Source organism: Falco punctatus (genome assembly GCF_963210335.1).
Source record: "Falco punctatus genome assembly, chromosome: 5".
In the NCBI taxonomy this organism is placed as follows: Eukaryota; Metazoa; Chordata; class Aves; order Falconiformes; family Falconidae; genus Falco; species Falco punctatus.
Window position 1 is genome coordinate 46352067 of NC_137584.1, and position 21757 is coordinate 46373823.

General features: G+C 39.8%; 1 protein-coding gene across 2 annotated transcripts in view; it reads left to right on the forward strand.

Moving 5' to 3' along the window:
• The first annotated feature begins 7858 nt into the window (after window positions 1-7858).
• The window catches only part of CCDC170 (coiled-coil domain containing 170), a 62539-nt gene continuing 48640 nt past the window's right edge, over window positions 7859-21757 (forward strand). For both annotated transcript variants that reach the window (XR_013928512.1, XM_080389693.1), the window contains exons 1-4: window positions 7859-10314; window positions 12441-12468; window positions 15892-16023; window positions 19334-19590. Coding sequence is in view for 1 of the 2 variants with exons in the window: in XM_080389693.1 (XP_080245819.1) it covers window positions 10238-10314; window positions 12441-12468; window positions 15892-16023; window positions 19334-19590 (494 nt within the window). In the remaining variant the exon portion in view is untranslated. The remainder of the gene's footprint in view (window positions 10315-12440; window positions 12469-15891; window positions 16024-19333; window positions 19591-21757) is intronic.

Sequence of the window (21757 nt, forward strand, 5' to 3'; positions counted from 1 at the left end):
AGTGTTACGCTTGCTGTAACTAAAATATTTCCAAATCACTTTTTTTTTTACACACCTTACTGATGTCCCATGAACCCTAACTATTGTTGAAATAGTTCCTTTAAAGTTCATAGTGCACTTCCATTCATGGTTGAACTACTTAACTACTTGGTCCACGTGAAGCACGTTTATTTCCTGTACTCTCAGTCAGTGTAGGAAAAATGTTCACTCTATTGCATGATAATTATCACATGAAATATTTTTAATCTAAAACCCCTGAAATCATGTCTAAAATGGAATTTTGTACGGAACTTAGTTTTTTTGCTTACAAGTGTTCTGTTTACTCAGAATTACGGAACATAAGTTTGGGATTATTTTTATTTAATGTCAGTTCAAAATCACCTAAGACTTACCTAAGAATTTTAAAATAAAACTGAAAATGTGGTGGTTTAAGATGGTCCTTTTATTTCTTTCCAATATGGTAGTTGCAGAAAGCACGTGGGAAAAAATTTCCTATATCATGTTTTCTTTTTTGTTTGTGTTTTTTTTTCTTTAAGTTTTCTTTTGTGGTGTGATTTTTTTTTTTTTTGCAGAACAGGTTTTCAAAATTCCAGTGAATTTTTATTGTGGCTGATATAGATATATTTCTATTTCTATTATACCTAGGAGGCCACTTAAATAGATTTATATGAATAAATTAATCCACATTCTGTCTCAGCTTTACAATTGTGAATTCTGCAGATACATTGTGAGAAGGGTTTTAATTTTAACTGCTTTTTGAGGTTTGCCTCATTTGGCTTTGTTTACACTGGTAAATATAAAATGTCACGTTATGATCATATACAGCGAAAGAAAATATTCAGTGCTTGTAGGCTGCTTTTGGTTTATCACTTTTCAGTAAGCTAAATAATCATAGTCTTTCAAACTTACTGTGAACAACAATTTTCATGTTTTTAGGAATTTCTTTTATCTTTCTTAGTATTCCACTTACTTCTTCCAAGTCTTTAATGAAGTAAAAGATTAAGAGCTGAGCAGAATAAGGTAAGATATATCAAGGTATATATTACGGGCTTTTTTGTTTGCTTCCTTAATGTTAGCTACCTGATTACTCTGGTACTATCATGGTAAGACTGATGCTTTCTAAGTGACTGTAATTGATAAAGGGTCTGATGATGCCATTAGGTGCATCTTTCCATGTGCATTTCACACTGAGTTTTGCCTGCAATTGTGGTATTTCATTCAGTGATTAATTTTAAAGGAGGACTTGGTTGTTACCGAATGTGGAGATACAGTGCCTGATACCTGGGCAAACTGATGATGGGAGGCAGAAGGCGTCCAGGCCTCCTGTTCCCTGTATGGAAGTGGCTGTACAGAAACCCTGTGTCGTCAGTGCAGTGCTGCTTAACCCTGACACCAGGTGCAGGAGCATCTCACCCCTGAAGTTCAGGTACCTGCAGAGAAAGGGTTTCTGCCCTGTTACCTGTTAATGTAGTGAGTACTGGGTTAGAGGTAATCACACAGAGTTTCCTTGAAATAGCTGAGCAAGGCTCAATCTTTAAAACACAGCAGAGAAGGACCTGCAAACTGGTGAATCCATGCTTTCCTTCAATGGTGTGTATAGAAAAGTTGTTCAGGAAAATGAGACCTGGCTTTTAACAGCCATTCATGGCCTGAAATAGGTTATCTGCCACTTCCCAAGAAAACTGGCTGTCATAGATCAGGAAATGTACTGGGTTCTACTCTTAGATGGCTTATATACATCTATAATTATTATTTTGGTCTAGGGTCTATGTAAAATACAAAACAATTCTGGAAAAAGGCTTAGGGTCCAGGAGTGACTCCCTTTTAGCTAGCTGAAGGATCCATCCTTCACCTGCTCTTCCTCCTGTCTGGTGACTCTTGTGTTACGTGCCTAATGTCCCTATTTCAGCCCAGGGAGTAGGTGTCCCCATGGCCTAAGGTTAGGGAATTAGGAGATGGATAAAGTCCAAATTCTTCCATGCAGAGAAGGGCCTACAACTTGCTGTGAGAGCTCTGGTATCTTTACATGAATTAAAAAATATCCCTATTTCTACGTAATCGGCCATGTTCTTGCTTTCAAGCAGTCCTGAACTAGAGCTACACTGGGATGCCTTTGGGATGTGTTGGATATGCAGCTTTGACTGCATCAGGGGCATTAGATTTGGCCCTTAGAAGCTTTGCTGCTACTTTTCTGGATTCTTAGATCCAGATGCAACATTAGCAGGAGCAAGTTGCCCAGCGCAAATCAGGGAGTTTCCATACATATGTGGAAACGTAAGTTCCACATACAGAGAATTTCCAAAATAACTGCATTCATGGAGTTTAGACTTTCAAAGCCTTTATATCTGGTTTAACTTCCCCAAACTGAAAACCACCTAATATTGCCATCAGCAGCTTTTGAAGAAGGAACTCTTAGATTTTCGAAGAAAGTAATTTGTCATAAATTGTCTGGATTTTTTTTTTTTTTTTGTTACCATACTTGTGTTTCAATAGCTGCAAGTATCATTCAACGGATTTTTTTGCCTTTGCTTTTGTTTAATGTTGTGCACTTACTGCTGATGTCCTGAGCTGGAAAGCAGCTGTGCAAAGTGTTTTATTCTGTGTCCTCTCCTTTGTCTCCACACAGAGATAGAGATATGTCTGTGCATAAATAATTTTTAACCAAATATTTGCTTATATGGACATTACCTTAGCACTCATCTTGTTTCTCCCTCACTAAAATGTAGCTTTTGCTTTGGATATAACACTTGAATATACAAGTAAAAAAGTTTGACTAATTTCTAAAACTTGAGGATATATTATTTTGAAAGAGTAAGTACAGTGTTTTTACACCATGAAGCTTAGCATTTTCATTATTTCTGTTTGCCTTGTGTTTCAGAATTGAACTTTTTGTTTTTAGTCTGTGGTTATTCTGCCCTTACAAGATAAGAAGGCATCTAGCAATGCTATCATAAAAATGTTTGGTTACTGTTTTGTCATCCAAAGATATTAAATATCTGCTTGTGGGCAGGCTAAACTGTTTTTTTGCTGCATAGGAGATCTTAAGGAAAACCTCTCCAGAAGTGACTTCTTTTTCCCTGACAGATGGGAAACGACTTCCTCAGACTGAAACAGAACAAGGTCTTAAAAATAATACATTAGTCGGGATGAGTTTGGTACAGTGCCCTGGGTGATGCTCTCTTTGTGTTGAGAAAGGAATGTACTCTGAATAATTAGAAAAGATAAGGTGGGCACCTGAGGAAGATAAGCTGAACAAAGAAAATTGAAAGGTCTACTCCACCTAGATCCCACCTATTGTGAATGGAATGATTGGGTGTCAAAATATACCTTATGTATATTATATATATATATATATATGTATGTAAAGATGTTGTGTAACCTCTCACAAAAACTGCATAAAATACCTAACTTTTCCCTGAAAACTTTGGAGCTAGTTTGTCCGGTGCGAATCGGCTAGCTCCCCGACGTTGCACGAAATAAATGCCTTTGCTGCTTAAAGACAAAATTAGTCTCTGAGCAGTTACTCTGTGCCGTTTTGGCATCAAGGCCTGAAATGGGAGGAATCATGCCTAAACAGATTCTGTGTTAAAATCTCACTTCTTTCCCAAGTCTGATCAGTTCCACCATATGCAGGCATATTGCATTTTTACTACTCCTCTTTGTCCCCGTGGGGGATTCCAGGGTTGTAAAACCAGCTGATTTATCTCTTATCAGAAGATTTACTGACCCCACAAGATGTCTCCATTGGTTTAGCTGAGATGTGCAAATTGACTTAGGATGAGGACAGTGTTAAACTCGAGGTTTCAGGGGAAAAAAGGGACTCCCGTGTTGGTTAGGCAGAGAAACTGCTGCACTCAGGCTTAAGCTTGTCCACTATGAGATTTACAGTAGTAACTGGTAACAGACACAATTTACACACATACAACTTACACATCTTGATAAGTTCATGATACCGTCTCTCCAGTTTCCCATATGAGCCTATTTTTTCCTGATAATACAATTGGATTAATACCTTTCCCACCTCGAAGTCTGTAAATGTGTTACGAAGTTACCTCCAGGGAGGGAGTTATCTCCCTTTGTTGACGGAAGTTGTATTTTCAGCCATATGTTTAGGATCTCTACATCAAATTGTCTGTCACTGGTCAGGAGCCAGACTTCTGTGTCAGCTGGCAAAAAAGAAATGAGAGTAAGTCCTTTCTTGACTTCTTTATTATTTTTGAAGTAGGTAAGCTGAGAATAAGACACACTTCAAGAAAACTTTCTTTACCACATGATGTGATATTAGTGATTTGAGGGGGCGGAGGAGGAGCACAGCTTGGTGTTGGGGCATTCTGTGCTTTTGGAGTTGATACTTTCTGGAAGGCAAGCAAATGTGAACCTTGGCAAGTTATGCCCATGACTTTCATGCAAAGAATATAAGAAAATGTGGCTGTTTTAGTTATTCTAGCTAAATTTGTAGATAATGAAATCCTGTGGACTAAATTTCCCCTGATTCTCTTATGGAGAAATAAATTTCATCTTTTTAAAATGTTGCTAGTGTACAATACTTTTCTCTCTGCTACAGCTGCTCTTAGGTAATAGGTGTTTGAAATGCGTATATGCATTCAGGAAATAATTTCAAATTCGTGTGCATGATAAAACACAAACACTACTTTCTCAATACTGTGTTGATGTCAATGGATTAAGGTTAGTAACAAAGCTTTTTTGATAGTGTTAGTAAAAAAAGAAATTTTGTTTTCAAAGCTAATATTAAATGTTTTTATTCAGTCTTTTAATCAATTGTTATGATGTATTTAAATTACAAGATCTGTGAACACTAGAATTAATGAAGCAAAAGTTTATTTTTCCCCTGGATTCTGTCCCATGAGTACCTGAACAAAAACACCTGTAGTAGTTTGTCTCATTTTCTGATGAGGCATTTTGAAAAAAAATAATAACAAAACCCCCCAAACCAAATCAACAAATGAACTTTAGTACAGGTTGTAATAATACACAGACTTGTACTGCAGGCTTTGCATACAATTGGGGCATCTCAGAGTTCATTCTGTGCTTGGCTGTCTGTGTTTCACAATATTTGCAGGAAATTCAGCATCATTCTGACTTAACCTCTGTCAGATTTGCTTGAGATTTGTTAAGAACTTGGAAAAAAAACTGTAAAAAAACTGTCTGCATGCTTGAACACTGTGACTGCACTTGGTTCTTTTAAATTGGTTTAAAAATACAGTGCCAAAAGATGCATTTTTTTGGTAGTGTTTTTGATTTCTTTAACAAAAATATTTAAAAGCAATTCAAATAATAAAAATAAGATCTCATTAAGGAGTTAAGAATTCCATTCTTAAGAATGAGTTTGGCTCTGAGACCTTTGTGAATTCTTTCTTGAGGAAATAGTGCTGTAGGGACCTCTCTCCTACATCAGGTCAGTCTCTTACAATGTCTGTGCATCTGTACGTATCACATAAGTGGGGCTCTAATGTTACTTATTTCAGTTTTCTTTTTATTAAGTTCTCAGAAGTCCACAAACTGATTTGCTAGCAAAATACAGATACTGACATGTCATTTTAGCCTGTGGCATGCTACATGCTTTGAAAGACAATCTAAGCTGATTTGTGTCACTTGCTAGGGAATCTCTGGTTCAAGTGTCCAGAAACATGGAACTGTTTGGGGTCCTCAGAACAATTGCTCTCCATCCATCCATATCCCACAAGATACAAAGGATGTCTCCTTCACTGAGTGAGGAGCAAGCTATCCACATAATCATGTGACTTTTAGCTTTGAAATTATTCTGATATGTCCGTTCTCATTTACTTACAGAAAATCTAATTAGGAGCAGATATTTAGGAACCTGCAAAACTATCTCAATTGTTAGATTTTTGAGTGTAACAGGCACTGGAATTGGGGTTTCATATCCTAGATCAGTTTTAGCATAATTCCTCAACACTGAGCTCTTTCACAGAAGTGAAAGATTGTAGTAACTTTTTAAATTATTTTCTGATTTAAAAATTACAGTGACTTTACTAGGTACATATGTTCAAGAGATTCTGCATCATTCTTTGCTCAAAAAGGCTAACATCCCGTCCATGTATTTTCTCTAACACAACATGAAGAATCTGATTCATGAAAAGGACTCCTTGAAACTATTTTAACTAAAAATTGTGAAGTAATCTTTCCTAGGTCATTATTTCCTGCCCCTGTTAAGAAAAAAGAAACATGGGGTCTTTTTGAGAACTCTACCTGTAGTATTTAGTAAACAAGCCTAAAGCATTTTAAAGTGTGTCATCCTGTAATAAGATACTTTTTTCTTAGTTGTAGCTTGAAGAGTGGATATTGCACCCCCTCAAACTGACCCATTCTTTTTTCTGCTTTTCTTCATCCTTTTTTTCTTGCCTCTTTTGTTACTCTTGCTACAGTTCATCAGATTCATTGGAGGTTTTTTAAAGCCAAATAACTTTGTAGATCTGCAGTAAGATACAGCTGCGTAAGTGTTCTCTCCCCATCGCCAAGGGCATAGAAGTGGCTGAAGTATAGCTCTTGAACCAGCTGTGGCACTGCAGGACTAGTGATGGGGAAGTGCACTCAAGCACATGCTTGAGCAAGTTAGGACAAAGTTTCACAATCATTTAATCCTGCATCTGCATGCTACTCCATTAGTGGTACAGGTTAGGCTGTAGTCAGATACCGTACAAATACAGGATGTTATTTTTGTCCAAATTTAGAGAACGTTAAAACTTATGCCAGATTTAGGTCGGCTTTATGTAAGACCACCACTGCAAATTTAATCTGTCAATTAGATTTGAATTGTAGAATGCTGGATTGGCATTTTGCACCGTGTGGTGGTAGCAGCTTTGATCCACCACGTTTGAAATTATAAAAGCTTTTGATTGGGCTCCCTAGCCAGCAGCATTTTTAGGTACCTCACATAGTAGAACAGTTGGAGACATAGAAGGGAGGGGGGAGATCAGGAAATCATAAAAATATTAAGGCTTTGTGTAAATTGAAATTTGTACCACTTTGGGATACACTTTGGCTCGTTAACTGAATGCATTTTATCTGGGACTAGGGATTCTCTGGGTATTTTTGAGCCGTACGGAGACAGCCTGGGTGCACAGCTCCCCTCCTGCCAAGGTCCCTGCTCTTCTCCTCTGGCTGCTTTCTTCTTGCCTGGCTCCTTTGAGAGTTCAGCACTGCAGGACGAGGGTCCGTCCTCCCAGGCTGCAGTCGCTGGGTTCAGGGGATGTCTCACACGCTGCTCACAGCTACCTTCTCTGCACCCCATCCGCTCTGGCAGCCCTGGATAATTTTGATTCAGAAACACCTTACTGGTTTCTCTCTACCACAGCAACACTGAGAGAGAGTGTTCATGTAGACAGTCCGCCACAGCAAGGAGCAAGTCCTCCCCGGTTTTTGTAATACATTTGTGTACCCTCGTGCCACCCTGTGTTGCTGTTAGCTCACCCTTTGCCTGTGAGGATGAACTGGAAACACGCCACTAGGTAACTGTCATTACCTCATGCACTGATGGCAACTGTGCCGTTCCCCAGGTGTTTGCTGAGGGAAGGCAGGTGGCTGCTGCCAGCCCTGCTGCCCTGTCTCTGCCAGCCCGGCTTCCTTGCATGAAGCCATTTTTTTTCCCCTCCTGTATGAGCTGACTGGCAGATTTCAGCCGAGGGATGGCATAGTCTAGCTCTGTGTTTTAAGCAATGTAGCACTTGAAGTAGGGTGATGAGCCACACTGGCACCCCTCGGCTTGGGCAGGGGTCTTCCCTGCCTTTGGCAGCAGCAGTGAAATGGCATCAGGCACACAGACAGGACACCCCCCCCCCCCCCCCCCCGAATCAGTACTAGCCCCAGTTTTTCGATTTTCTTCTCTGGAAAACATGAATAAGTCAGTGTTCCCAAGAAAGGTGAGATGCTTCCTGACTTGTGGGTGAGTGCAGAAGCCGTGCGAGATGGCGCTGTCGCCGGCGGCACCGGGGCAGGTGGCTGAGCAGCTCTCACAGGGCCTGCAAAGCAGTGTGCAGCACCGGTACGCCTGAGGGTTTAATGTTCTTTTTCTGCCAGCTGCGGTTCCTCTCTCCCCATATTTATCTGCGGTGTTTGGAAGGGAGGCGAGGGGCCCGAGGCCCCGTTTCGGTGACCAGGGCAGGCTGCTTCGCGGGCTGCGGGAGGGAAGGGGGAAGCGCGGCCCAAGCAGGAACGCGCTGCTGTGCGCATTTCTGCTCTGCCGGCCGCTGTTCTGACGTTTTTGAGGGAAGTTTTGAGGCAGTTTTCTCAGGTCTGTGGAGTTTTGTTGTGTCATGTCTGTCTGATGTGAGAAAAACGTTCCTGCGGGCACCGCTTTGCAAACTCTGCTCCCCTCCGGGCGACCAGCGCTGCCCCCGCCTTCCCCAGCAGGAGGCCCCGCTGCCGCCCCCCGCTGGAAGCCCCGCGGCCGGCCCGCCCGGGCGGAGAAGGACGCCGCCCGCTCCGCGTTGCCAGGGGGACGGCGGCACCGCGGCGGCCGCCTTGAGCGGCGGCAGGGCCGGCAGCGGCAGGTCCCCGGCCGGCTGAGCGGGCGGCAGCGCGGCGGAGGTACCGCTCCGCGGGGGGGCGGCTCGGTCCTGCGGGGGCGGCGGCGGTTCCTGCGGGCGGGCGGGCGGCCGCGGCCCGCCCTGGCACCGCGTCCCCGGGGAAGAACTAGGGGGCAGGCGGCCCGGCGCGGGGGAGGGCGGCCCCGGCGGCCGGGCCTGGCGGGCTGGGCCGCTGCACGGCGCCCCCGGGCTCCCCTGAGAGCCCCGCGGCTGGCGCGCCCCGCCGTCCGGCGCAGGGCAGGGCGGGCGGTGGCGGCGGGGAAGGCAGGCGGGGTGGAAGAGGGTTTTGATGTGTCTGGGGTGGTTTTTCGCAGTTCCCTATCAGAGAACGAAGCCCCGACTTTGGGAAAATCTCCAGCTCCCTCCCCCTCGGTCTCCCAACAGCTTTCTGCCGGCTGTTCCATGGGAGCTGACTGAGGCTGAGTCTGGCTGGAAAGCCGCCTTGCAAGTTATCGTTTCAATTTAAAATTTAATTTCGCTTTTTCTAGGAAAAACAACTTCTGCAGCCACAGAGCTGTACCTGGCGGTAGACTCGGTTGTAGCTCAGTGAGCTTTGGCTGATGGTTACAGCTTATCTTCACAATTTCAAGGGCGAAACTTTTTTCTTATTAAGTGTTGCAGAAGGGAGTATCTTTCATGCAGTAGGAATTTATAGTTATCTAAGAATTTCTTCTTTGCTTCTTACTTTGAAACAGGTTTGCTGGCTTTGATGTGAATTTAAAGGAGATGCTTGAGGATATTGCTTTGAAGGATCAAACTCTTTTACTAAAGATATAGTAGAAAACTTGTAACAGTTTCGTATTTCGAAGGATAGACAATTTATCAGTGCATGAATAGCTAAGTATATCCATAACAATTAAACATCAATTTTCTAATTGTGCTACATTGTTCTGAGACAAAAAAATACAGAATTTTTGTAGACTGTCATAGCAAAATCAGCTGCCTGCATATTAAATTGAACAGTTTGGACCCAATTACTAAGTTATTGTTAGTGCTGCTTAGTTACAGAGTTGACAGTAACCTGCTCCACAACCTACCCAACCTGAAGTCAAATGGTTTGTCAACGTTACTTTCGTGACTCGGAAGCACATTAGTAACTAGATATTTATAAATTGTGGGTTATAATTAGCAAAACACACTATAGCACTGATCTGTCTTAATTGTGTATATACCAACACACTTAAACATATCTAAAATATTTGCCTTTCATTGACTGTAGTAAAGTATAGAAGGTGTTGTAGGAAAACTGCAAGTGTTGGCATTGCGTGGTGGTCTGTTTTTTAACTCTCTCACTTCAGCTATTCCCTAAAAATGTTATTTAACTCTATTCAGCACTGATAAAGTAGAAACAGTAGAACAGCAAGTGGTTTGCAAAAATCCCTACATAAGCGCTTAATTTTGTCACATTTTTCTCCCAAATTTTGCCTTAGCAGTTACCCTTTTTATTATTTTGATATTAAACACACCAACTCCTTCTTGTTACTCATTTCAAAAAAGCTATGAGATAAAGTGTCAGGGGAGATCCAAATTCGTTAATGTAGCCATATAGGCAAAGAACGAAGTAAAACAAAAACCATGTTAATTAATACATGTGGTAGCTGATCTGTCTATGTAATTCCCTTAAAATAACTGTTGTCTTTCATCACATTAAATGCCTTTATTATGTTTAGATGCAAATTCACCTCATCCTAACAGAGAGGAAAATGAAAGATGAAAACACTTTAACTGCTGCTTGTAGTAGTAGAGGGTAAGACTAAAATTTTGATAGTCATGAAACTTGCATTTAAGCCCATTAGTCAAGCTTGAAATTGGCCTCTTCAGTAGACGAACAATACCAGAGAGTGATTTTTATCTTTCAATAATACCTTTTAATGATTACTGCAAAGGGAGGAGGGCAGAGCAAAGCAGTACCCTTCTGAAAGGAATTTAGAAAATCTCTTTGGTAATTTTTTGAGCTGTTGGGAGCACTTAGTTTTATCTGTTTCTGGAACAGTACACTACTAATACATAAAACCTCCTTAGGCATGTAACAACAACAAATAAAGAATTTTTCAGAACTGCACACACAAACTGTGAGCAGTAAGTCGGGCCTATTACAGGCAGAAATCAGAGAGGAGGAAGAGGACTTCACTGAGCAGGAAGCAAGCAAAAGTGATTGGGTATTTTGGCATTTCATAATGTGAAAGAGAAACTGACAGAACAGATATAGCTTTGAAATGTAACTTACAAAGTTTGATATATGTTAATAAAGCATTAACAATACAAATATTTTGAGATCTGTTAGGCAAATTAGGCAAAGCATTATCTAGAAAGAAGTCAACTTTACCCAAAATGTACATAGAAAGTGGTTAATTTGTGAACAGTGTTTTTCCCCTAAGTGACTGCAGTTCATTTTAGTCTGTTTTCACATGTGTTAATGAAATCTGACTCGCTCTGTAATAGTGGCTCACCCTTCTCACGCTCATTGTGTGTAGCTGGTGTGGCTATTTTGAAGCAACACACGTGCTGGCTGGCTGGCGCTACTAAGAAAAATCTGCAATAGCCAAGTGCTACCTACCTGCCTTCCCTCCATTTCACTCAGAAATGAATTCTCTAAAAGTTGCCCAGTGCCTGATTTTCACGTAACTTGCATACGATTTGCTTTTAATCCTTCAAATTTTATGAAGAGGTATATGCTAAAACTTGTCTGTCTTTATACTATGATAGATTATTTTATAAAATAAACTAAAATAAAATATTCCCAGCATGCTGAAATAGAATATTCTTTTATTTTAGATCAGTTTATACAAGACAATTTTGAACATGGCCTTGTAGAACATGTTTTGATTGTTTAATCAGAAAATTAAGCTAGTTAGGTTACGCATGGCAACAAACTTAATACTAACATTCTAGCTGAAGTTAGAATAGTTACAATCAAAACGTAATGGGTAAGCTCATTTTTTTCAGCAGTTTAGCCCATAAACAAATAATTCCTTTTGATCCCCATTGTCCTGAAGGGCACCTTAGCCTACCATAGATCCAATAGCAAATCTGGGGACTAACATTTGCTTGTGATTTCTTAGAGAGAGAAATTCTGCTTGGAAATTTTTCAACTGCACGTTCTGCTCAGTACTACATGTTGGATGTTATCTTCATTCTGGCTGCAGCAAATAATAATAACAAACTGTGTTGCTGCATTGAATAATAATAATAAACTGTGTTGCTGCATCATATTTTCAAAAATTAGAACAAGTTTTATGCATGTATACATCCATGAATCTTAATTTGTCTTAGGAAGACATATTACAGATTCATGATATCTCATTTTGTTTGTTTTCAGAATATGAACTGTTATGACACTGGTATTTGTAGAAATTATTGAATAGCCCACTGAGTCCAACTAGTGTATTAAGTCCCATATAAAGAGGTACGTAAAAAGGGCCCACTAGTCATCTTAACACCTGAAGAGAAAAAAAGTTGTAGTTCAGTTAAGATGGATCATGTGCTTATTGCTCAGATTTTTTAAAAAATAATTATCAGCTTAAAAGAGATGAGGGATAAAAGGAGACATGAAATAAAAACTTGGAGTACGGAAAAGCAGCGGCAAAAGGAAGTGATCACTACACAAAGTGTGACTGTGCAGCTGAACCAGTGAATGTAACCTAGAGAAGTCAAAGATGTGTGTTTTAGTTAGATGTGCTTTTGAATACTGTGGAGGCCATCAATGGTCCTAGGTGACTAGAGAAACTTTCCCATAGCGTTCTGCTTTTATGCCCTACTTTGCTGAGGTAACCTGACAGAGTTTAGTGAAGCAGGTCTGTGAAAAATTAATGTCATGTGTTATCATATTGCAAATCTATTTAATTTTCAATCTCTCTTCCCTTCTCCCCCTAGAAGCAAAAGAAGAATGGAGTCAACAAAGGTTTGTGAATCATTGTTTTTCGTATGCCAACCCCAGCGTGCTTAGGTGCTTTGGAAATGGGAAAAAATCCTTGTCCTGAGTAGTGTCCATCTACTATGGGCAAGAGGCAATGCATTGGCAAGTTACTCAGGGTGGTGCTCAGTGCTTACTTAAATACTTACTGAGGGCTTTCTGTTTCAATAGAGATTTTTAAAAAATATAAGGTTGTTGTTGTTTTGTTGGTTTTTTTTTGGGGGGGGGGGGGGGGGGGGAGGGGGAAGGGCAGTAGCAGTGGTAGCAGCATTTGCCAGGGTTGCAATGAGAAATGTAGCAGGGAACAGAGGAAAAGCTGACAAAAGCAGAATGGGAGTGATCTGAATGGTTGGCCAGCATCAAAGTACATGGTGAGGTATAACACTACTGAATGTTGAAGTGCTGTTTTTTCTGAATCAGGTGAAGTTTGCCAGCTACAGGACAGATTCCAGGGAGGTGAAAGCAGTTATTTGGTAAAAAAACAACAAAACCCCCACAATAATGACTTTATGTTGTTGATCTAAAGAACACCTATTGCTAATAAAGCCAAAGTTGCAAGTAGATACTAGTCTTAAGTATTGTAAATATAGGTTTAAGCTCTGTTTAGCATTTGAAGTGAAATCAAAATTTATTTTCTTGCAGGTAAGTGGAAAGGGATCAAAAAAGTTAGCATGAATGGGAGAGACACCCAAACCCTAGATTATTTAGTGCTGATTGAGTGATAATATATTAAGGCTTCTCCTGTCTACTGCCTCTTATAACACTTTATTAATTCCATTTTCTTAACAGTAATCAGTATAAACTACATAGTACTCATGAAACATTACAAAACCGATTTTTTCCAGAGATACATAAGTGCCACATCTGCATTACAAATTTTACCCTGATAGTAGTCACCCCAAATTAATTTTATTGTTATAGTATGATTAATGCTCAGATTTGTGAATGGCTGCTGGAAAAACAAAGGAAACTATTTACTTAAATATTGAAGCATGCATATTCCCTGCTAGAAGTATGATAATCATACCAACTACCCTAGCATGGTGTCACCATATATGATGAGCTTTGTGTTTACTAAGGCACTGGAGGATGCAGAGATCTGTTTCTGTAAATCTCACTAAGACTGTAAATGAGTAGTATGGTAATTCCCATTGAGTTTTGCACCTGGCTTCATTTAAATGTCTTTTAAATTGTTCTGGATGTGTATCTGTCTCTTTAAAGTAGTAAAGTAGTGGAGTCGTCATTTTAAAATCTAGATTTGTGTGATAAATGTAGGTTTCAGAAGTTCCAGCTGTAAAGGGTTTTCTTATGTTCATTATTGCTGCTGAACAGGGCTTCTTTCTTCACTGATGCTTAGAAATGTTTTTATTTCATCAGTTTTGAGATATATTCTTTCTTTCTGTGAAGTCATAAGTGGTTGTGGTTTTTTAGAGAAGTAAAAGAAAGCATATGTCAATACAGTAATATAAATATAATAACATACATAAATAAGACACACAGTTTTAATGTTTCAAGCTCCATCCATGGTTTTGGAGCCCTGCTGTCCTACAGAATGAAAAAACCCCTCTCTACATCAAAGAATTTCACACAGTTGTACAAAGTGGAAAAAAAAAGTGGAGTGAAGCAAAAAGGAAGACAAAGTAGCAAAGAGATGGCACATGCCTTCCCTCACTCCCTCAGAATGGTGATAAAGTTTTGAGAAAATTAGCAGCCCTTTTTATCTTGGAGATTGTGTGCTATGTTGTACGTGGCCCTGAGCTGTGCTACATGTATCAGTCTGGTTTGATGAGAGGGGCAACTCCTTCCTGAAAGAGCACAGCTGAGCGTCTTCTTGGAGGGAGACGAATATGATTAAACTTGATGGGTCTAATCCGGTGTGTACTAGCTCACTGAAGAAAGATGAAAGAAAAGGGTTGACAGTATTATAGAAACTAATCTGAGGTAATTTATCTTCTGCTACAGTCCAGACTAGTAATTTTTGCCTTAGTCCCCAGGAATTTCTGTCCATGTTTCTTGGTAAAGTCTTAATTTACTAGCTGTTCACCTATTTAGAAAGCTGTTAATTTTTTTCTATTTAGCACGGGTGATACAAGCTGAACTTGTAATTTATTTCAGCCTGGAAACCAAGGCTGATGTAAAAAGCATGAAGTGTTGTCTCTGTCTCCATTGGAATATCTTTTTTTAGCAGCAGTCATTAGCTGGGGGGAGATTTGCATGTTGTAATGTGTATCGAAAGCTCTAGGATTGCAGTTTTGTTTCAGTCCTGTGTGGGACCTGATGGAACAAAAACTCTCATGTTCTGTCTTCTGCCATGTGTGCTCCCAGCATCACCTAAACAAAGTTCTGTTCTGAAGATGTTAAATTTCATGATTTTGTAGTCACTATCAACTGAAAAAAAGTTCTGTCTAATGAAACTCCTATCAAGACCTTAGGTCTGAATTTTCATATTGAAAGATTTAAGTAACAAAGGCCAAGAAATCCAACACATTTCTGCTTTACTGTAGAAGAGCAGAAGCACACAAAAATGAGAAAGCTTACTATAGTCTAAAAGGCACAGCTAAAAGAGTTGTACAAGTGGTGTGAAGGAGGTTATGCTAGAAGTACAGAACCAGTGCTTGCCCTCTACCAGAAGGGCTTGAAAAAGGGTGGAAGTCAGTCATAAGGTGATTGCTGGGCATGAGAAAGCATCATTCAGAAAGCTGAAGTTATGTCATGTCCAAGTGAAGAAGTTTGAAAGGACATTTAGCCTTAGCTGGTTAGAAACAAAAGTACAAATGGGCAAGCCAAAAAGTGACTTTGAGGAGCAAGAGGGAGTGTCTGAATGGTCTTGGCCTCTTCAACTTGGTAGAGAGACCATGGAGGGTGACATATGATAGAAATTGCAAAATTATGAGTGGCACAGAGAAGATTGATATCAATTGCTTTTTTTCCTCCCCATTTCTTCCAGAAGAAAAATGAGGGGGCATGCAATGTAACTGAATTCTAAAAACCAAAGTGGTTCTTTGTGTAAGAGACACTGAGGACTCCCTTTGGGTTAAAGTTTACATGGGCTGAAGGAGTGACTGGGTAAATTTGTAGAAGAGGGACCTTTTGAATGTTGCTAAATACACAGAAATTGCTGGAAATACTCTGAGCTGAAAACAGTGGGAGGCCATGGGATTGTTGAGGGGGAATATCTTATGTGCCTATATATGTTAGCACTGGTGTTGGTAGCTGAACTTGCAGATGAAAGTGATGACTGATAGAAAAGTGACTGTTTATCCTATTTTTTAGTAAGGGTCAGTTACTCTGGGAATAACATGTTGTAGAATGCATGTTGAGCAGCTTAATCAAAGAAAAAAGGACTAAAGCAAAAATGTTCAAAAAATGTGTTGTCTAATGTGTTTTTTTTTTTTTATGCTGTCTTCCCAGGAATCATATGATCATGTTCTTTTGAATATTCCTGTCACCAGAGAGCAGATGAATCAGTATCGAGCTGCAGCTGAAACTGCTCAAAGTGAACTTGCAGCACTTTCAGTGAAGTATGATTGTGCTCAGTCAGAGGTATATTTAAAAATACTTCCAAATCCTTCTCCAAACCTGAAGATTCTCTGTAGTCACTTTATGCAGAGAATAGAAAGCTTGAAGTCCAAAGCTTTTTGCTTTTGATACAAAACTTCTGTTTCACGTAATATTCTTAGAATTTCCATGTGTGCTTTATTCAGCTTGCTTCTGTGTTCAAGGACTGAGTGTGAGTTTATATTTGAAAGATTTGAAGCAATCTAGCTTTTTATCATCATCATCTAAATGCTATCTTTTTAAATTAAACCTGAAAGTTGATATTTCTAAATTGTGGTTCTATGAAAGTTCTGATAGATGTCCTCCTGTTGTTGCTGATGAGTTAAGATATAGCAGCCCATCCTCACCCATTTCCCCACTATCCAAGTTACAGCTCCCCACATTTGCTTTGCTTTTATCACCAGTGAAGTTGTGTTTGAACTAATGAAATTGATTGTAACTAGAGAGGCTGAAGAGCATGCACACATCCTTTTCTTCTGTTTCTGCTGTGCAGATGGTGTTCTCAGGAGAGAGGAGAATTTTTAGAGTTTCTGTATTTTCACATGTAATTAATTTATTTATTTTTTTAACATATGACTGGCTGAGGTTGATTTGATCCAATTCAGCAATGCAGGCAGTGATCAGTATTAAAATTGAGTTGAATTTTCATTTAGGAGATATGAAATGCTTACACTTATTTACATATGTAGATTTGGGTGTGTATATTCATAAATATACATAGTTACATAAAATTTGATAGAAACTTGTGAATGTTCATCCAACCAGTTGTTTAAACACATGTACATTTTACAAAAATGTATTTCTTTTGCACATTGTAAAGTGCTTTGTGATATACTTGCATAGCATCTAAACATTAAAAAAGGCTCTATCAATGAAATAAGATTTATTTAATTGTGGATAGCTGAATATGGGAAACAGCAAGAACATGTAGTATTATAAGAGAATGAATTGTTAATACAGTATATGGCCAGAAATACAGGGATAAATGTCCATCAGCTGAGCTTGAATTTGACCAGTTGATACTGAAATTACTGCTGAGTTCCCCTACATTTAATGGCTATGCAGGATCGGTACTTTAAACTTCAATTTTAAAAAGCCAGAATCTCATGTTCTCATAAAAAGAATTTATTACTGGAAATGTTGAATGGCTTTATTGCCAGCATGACTGACTGATTTATAGATTCTTTCAGCACTGTGCTTGCAAAAGCACAGTCAAGAAAGCAGCTGTTCATGCTCTTGTTAATAAAGACCTCCCTGACCCAGCTGAGGTCAGAGCCTTGTTCTGCTGAGTGCTCTGTAAAACTGATGATATGGGATTATTCTTGCTTTTTCTGCTATTGGAACTGACCACAGAGGCAATGGACAGAGGAAAAAATATCATATTTTGCAGATGGGGAGTTGAACCACAGAGTAATTTTAAGGTTATGACCCCTTTAAGCTACCATAGCTTGGTCCAGCTGCCAAGCAAAGCAATCCTATTGTTCCTTCAGCTGCTCATTTCCTTCCCCACACTACTCCATCCCTTCTGCTGGCACAGATGTATGTGTAGCTTTATGGTGAATGGTTTTGTTGGGGACTGATGCAATTGAAAAATAAAGCTTTTCCTTCTGGGTTTTTTTTTAGCCAGATCGGTTTCCCAATCTTGTTTCACCTTGTAGCCATGTAAGTGCTTCTGCTAGCACAAAGAAGAGGGTGGAGTATGGAAATGAAGCCCAGGAGCCTAGAAAAAAGGAGAGCTGCTTTTCTTAAAATCATCGCTGCTTTATGTCAGCTCCGAAGTGTCTGATAAACCAGCACTTGCAGGGGAAGGTCATCAGAGACTACGCTGCTGCTGCAAAAGTGATCCTCCTATCTGACTCCTCAGTGTTAGCCTTTTCTCTGGGATGTGGCCAGCTCTCTTTCCTCATGCTCCACTGTAGAAAGTGAATTCTTCTGTCAGCTGCGTTAGTTACATTGTTTTTGGAGATGTCAGAGAATTACCAGAGCTGGTGCAAGGGAAAGGACAGGCATGCATGGCTTGGAGCAGGAGAAGCAGGACCTCTCTTTTCCAAGGCAGTCACCATTCAGCTGGCTCACCAGCCTCCTGGAATTTCTCTGCGTATCTTGGGTTTGGTTGCATTGGAAGCCTCTGACAGAGCAGTGGATTTCCTGAGGTCCTGAATTGCAGCTTAACGTCTTAAATATTTATTGCCTTAAAATGTTTGCCACAAGTTAAAAGACCTAGCACATCATAAACAGCAGTTCATGTGGCTTACTTATTTGCCTGTTAATTTTATGTAGTAGGAGATAAATGTTTTGGATTGCATCTTGCTGCTTATAATTGGAATTGTCAGGAAAGCTGAAACATGCCTTAACACTTCTTGTGACAAAAAAAGCCACTTTAAATTACTTGTTCCTTTTAACAAAATAAAACACACTGAAATTTTATGTGCCTGGTGTGTCTGCTTCAGGCTCAGTCTTTTAGAGAGGCTTGTAGCAGAAATAGTTCAATCGAAAACAACGTTTTGAACTAAAAGAGAGAGGGGAATGCAACGAAAAACGACTGAACTCCATGAACTGTTGGGAAGCTCTAGCATCACCTCTGGAACAGGTCCTTGATATTTGGCAGTGATGTTCCCCCTCCCACCCTTCCTTAAAAGGCTCTCTTGTTGTTTCTCTGTAAATCCAGCTACATTTGATTGGATTATCAGACCAAAAAATAACTATTTGCATAAGATGAGAAGAGGTTGCCTACAGCACAACTCTCCAAAAATGTCTTTGCCTCTGAATATGCTGCAAATCATCAAAAGGGTTCACTCTTACACAACAGGATACTATGCTGTTACAACTCCCTGCAGCTATAGACCATCTGTGGAATTGTGCACCAGAACTAGAGGCAGGGAGGAGGCAGACAAAAGAGGGAATAGTGGTGTTAGTAACTGTACTGTAATGCAGATGCAAAAGGGAGGTGAGTTAAGGTTGCGCAGCAGAACTTAAGGTGGAGTTTTGCTAAATTCTGATTTTGTAAATAAATTTATCTTCCTGTAAGAGATTACCTTGAAAAGTTGTATGTATTACACAACAGCAGATTTTGTTTTTAAAAACCTTTTTCTTGCTTTTTGCTAGTTATATGAAAATAAAATTTTGTACCCTCCACTCAGTCTTGTATGATAGAAGACTCTGAGTCTTTTGTTCCAAAATGTGTTTCTAGTCACATTGCTATACATGTAGTGCAGTCATATATTTCAGCCTGGGCAAAATTATTCTTCCTTTTTTTTTTTTTTTTTAAATTGATTTTTTCCTTTTCTATCTATAGCTTCTTGAACTCAAGTCCAGAATGGTCTCCAAAGAAGCCTCTTTTCAAGAGCTGAAGGCGGAAGCTGAAAGCTACAAGGAAAACAATGCTAGACACATGTCTCGCCTCCTGTCTTTGCAAACTCGAATTCAGGAGATGGAGGAAGAGGCACGTGTGCTCACCACTTCTAAAAACCAGGCTGAGCTGACAGCTCAGGTGGCATCTAAGGAAAACTGGGAACTGAAGGAGGAGCTTCATGAGCTAAATGCCAAACTTAAGTAAGATTCATGTGAGACGAGAAACAATTTTTGTTCGGGGTGACAGAATGATACAGTTGTCAACACAGAAATATACATTGGTGGACAGACTTTATTGCAGATCTGAATTTTGTTACAATGCCTTGCACAACCGCAGTATCTATGTGGAAGGTATTGAAATTTGAGTTTTGGTTTGAGTTGTTAGCTCATAAATGGGGTTTTGAAAGTTTTGTCCTTCAGAGGAGAAATGATGATATGAGTCAGCTTGGTGTAACCTCATTGTTTACAAAAAAGGAGCACAGAGGGCTGTTTGAACACAGTAGAAATGATAGGTATGGTTTCCTCATTCAGGTATTTCCATGTACGGCACTGAGGCAAGCCTTGTGTCTTTCATAGCACACTTGTGATAGGCAGTACCTGCAGCTATGGTCTAGTGCCCTGGTCTGTCCTTATCATGTGGCATCTTTTGCAGACATCTACCTGTCACCTGACATGCTTCATGGGCCATGCGATAGTGAGTGACTGTGCTGCTGCACCACTCTGGTCTCTTTTCCCCTCTTCTGTGTCATGGCTGGAACTGGAATTTCAGTGTCAAGTGAATTTCTTCCTTAGTGTAAAGCTGTCTGTTAGGAGCAGTATAATCAGAAAATATGGTATAGTTCCTAGTTGGTAGCATCCTGAGGGAAGCATGTTCATGTTTGGTTAATGTTTGTGCAGCTTTCAGAAATGCTAGCTTTCTCTGAGTTTTCTTGTGCTTTCTTCTGGAGGATTGCTGTGTGGGGTTTGTTTGGGTTTTGGTTGTTTTTCTTAATGTGCATACTGATTCCACAAAACTTATTAAAAGATAGTATCATTAACTATACTGTCAGAGTAGTGTATCAGAGCACTAATCTATCAGTTCTGCCTAACTGCTAGTATTTCAGGTCTGTGGGATGGAGACTGATAGCAATGTTGATCACAAATAAAATTGATTGGTGTGAAAATATTCTGAATTCTAAAATTCCAAAATCAATCATGTTATATTAATAGACACCTTGTAGACGTTGTAATGGATCTTTTTCCACCATTACAAGGCAATATCCATGTCTCTCTCAATACAGTCTAGTTAAGAGCAAGGTGAGTGTTTACCAGATGTCTGTATTTCCCAACTCACTATTTCACACAGCTCTTCCAGGCTTTGTGCATTAGGAGTGGATAATTAAGTTATTTTAACATTTAGAGAAATCCATTGCAGTGTACTTGTCTATTACCAGCTGATTTGCAAAAAGCCCTGTCTGGAGAGTGCTGATGTTGACCACCAAAGATTTTAGATACGATCCAAAAGTAAGTGAGGAGATAGTTAAGCCAAAAAGTATATTATGTACCCTAGCAACATAGACAACATGACAGTCTCTGACATAATGATTGTTAAGATTCTTTGAAAAGTTACTTCTGGGAGAAAGAATAAAGAAGAAAAAAAGGAAGAAAATGCTCCTGTCTTGTTTGCCTAACACACTGGGAGAAAACTGCCAAAATACTAGTATCATACTCGCTTATTGTTGCAGTGATATGATCAATTTTATGTAGCATAAAACTGTGCTGTCACTCCCAGTGCAGTCCTGGCTGCTCTGTTTTGCCCATGACGCTTGTGTCAGCACTTCTGTTTGTGTTGATGTGTAGTGATTGGGACCAGGGAACTGCTTCAAGACAGAAGTGAGCAAAATAAAAAGCTTAATTTCCAGCTCTACTAGTCCCAGGTCTGGTTCACTGTGTGCATGGAGAGTACCACTAGAGTGCTGGTAAAAGGGGAGGGACAAAGGGAAGTTGAATCTGCTCTTTTTGGAAGGAACAAACATGTTGGATTGGTCATGAGCCTACAGCGTATGCTTTCAAAGCTTTTTCTCATCCTCAGCTAATGGCTACATATGTCACTTAATGAGCTTTAGTCGCTTAGTCTGGGCACCTTAGTAGTACATGGCACATGACTAGTCCTATATTAGGTATTTGAGAAAGATTTTCACTGAAAACCACTAATAAAAGGTAAGAGAAAGGCATGAAATGCACGTTTACATTCTATACCTAGGGATATAGTAAAAAATGTGTAATGAATTTTCTGACTAGTTTCCAAGATGTACACGTCTCTGATTGAAAAGGATGCTTTTCTACTCAACATGTCTATTGCCAAGGTATTTTTAGAGCTTGAACTGTG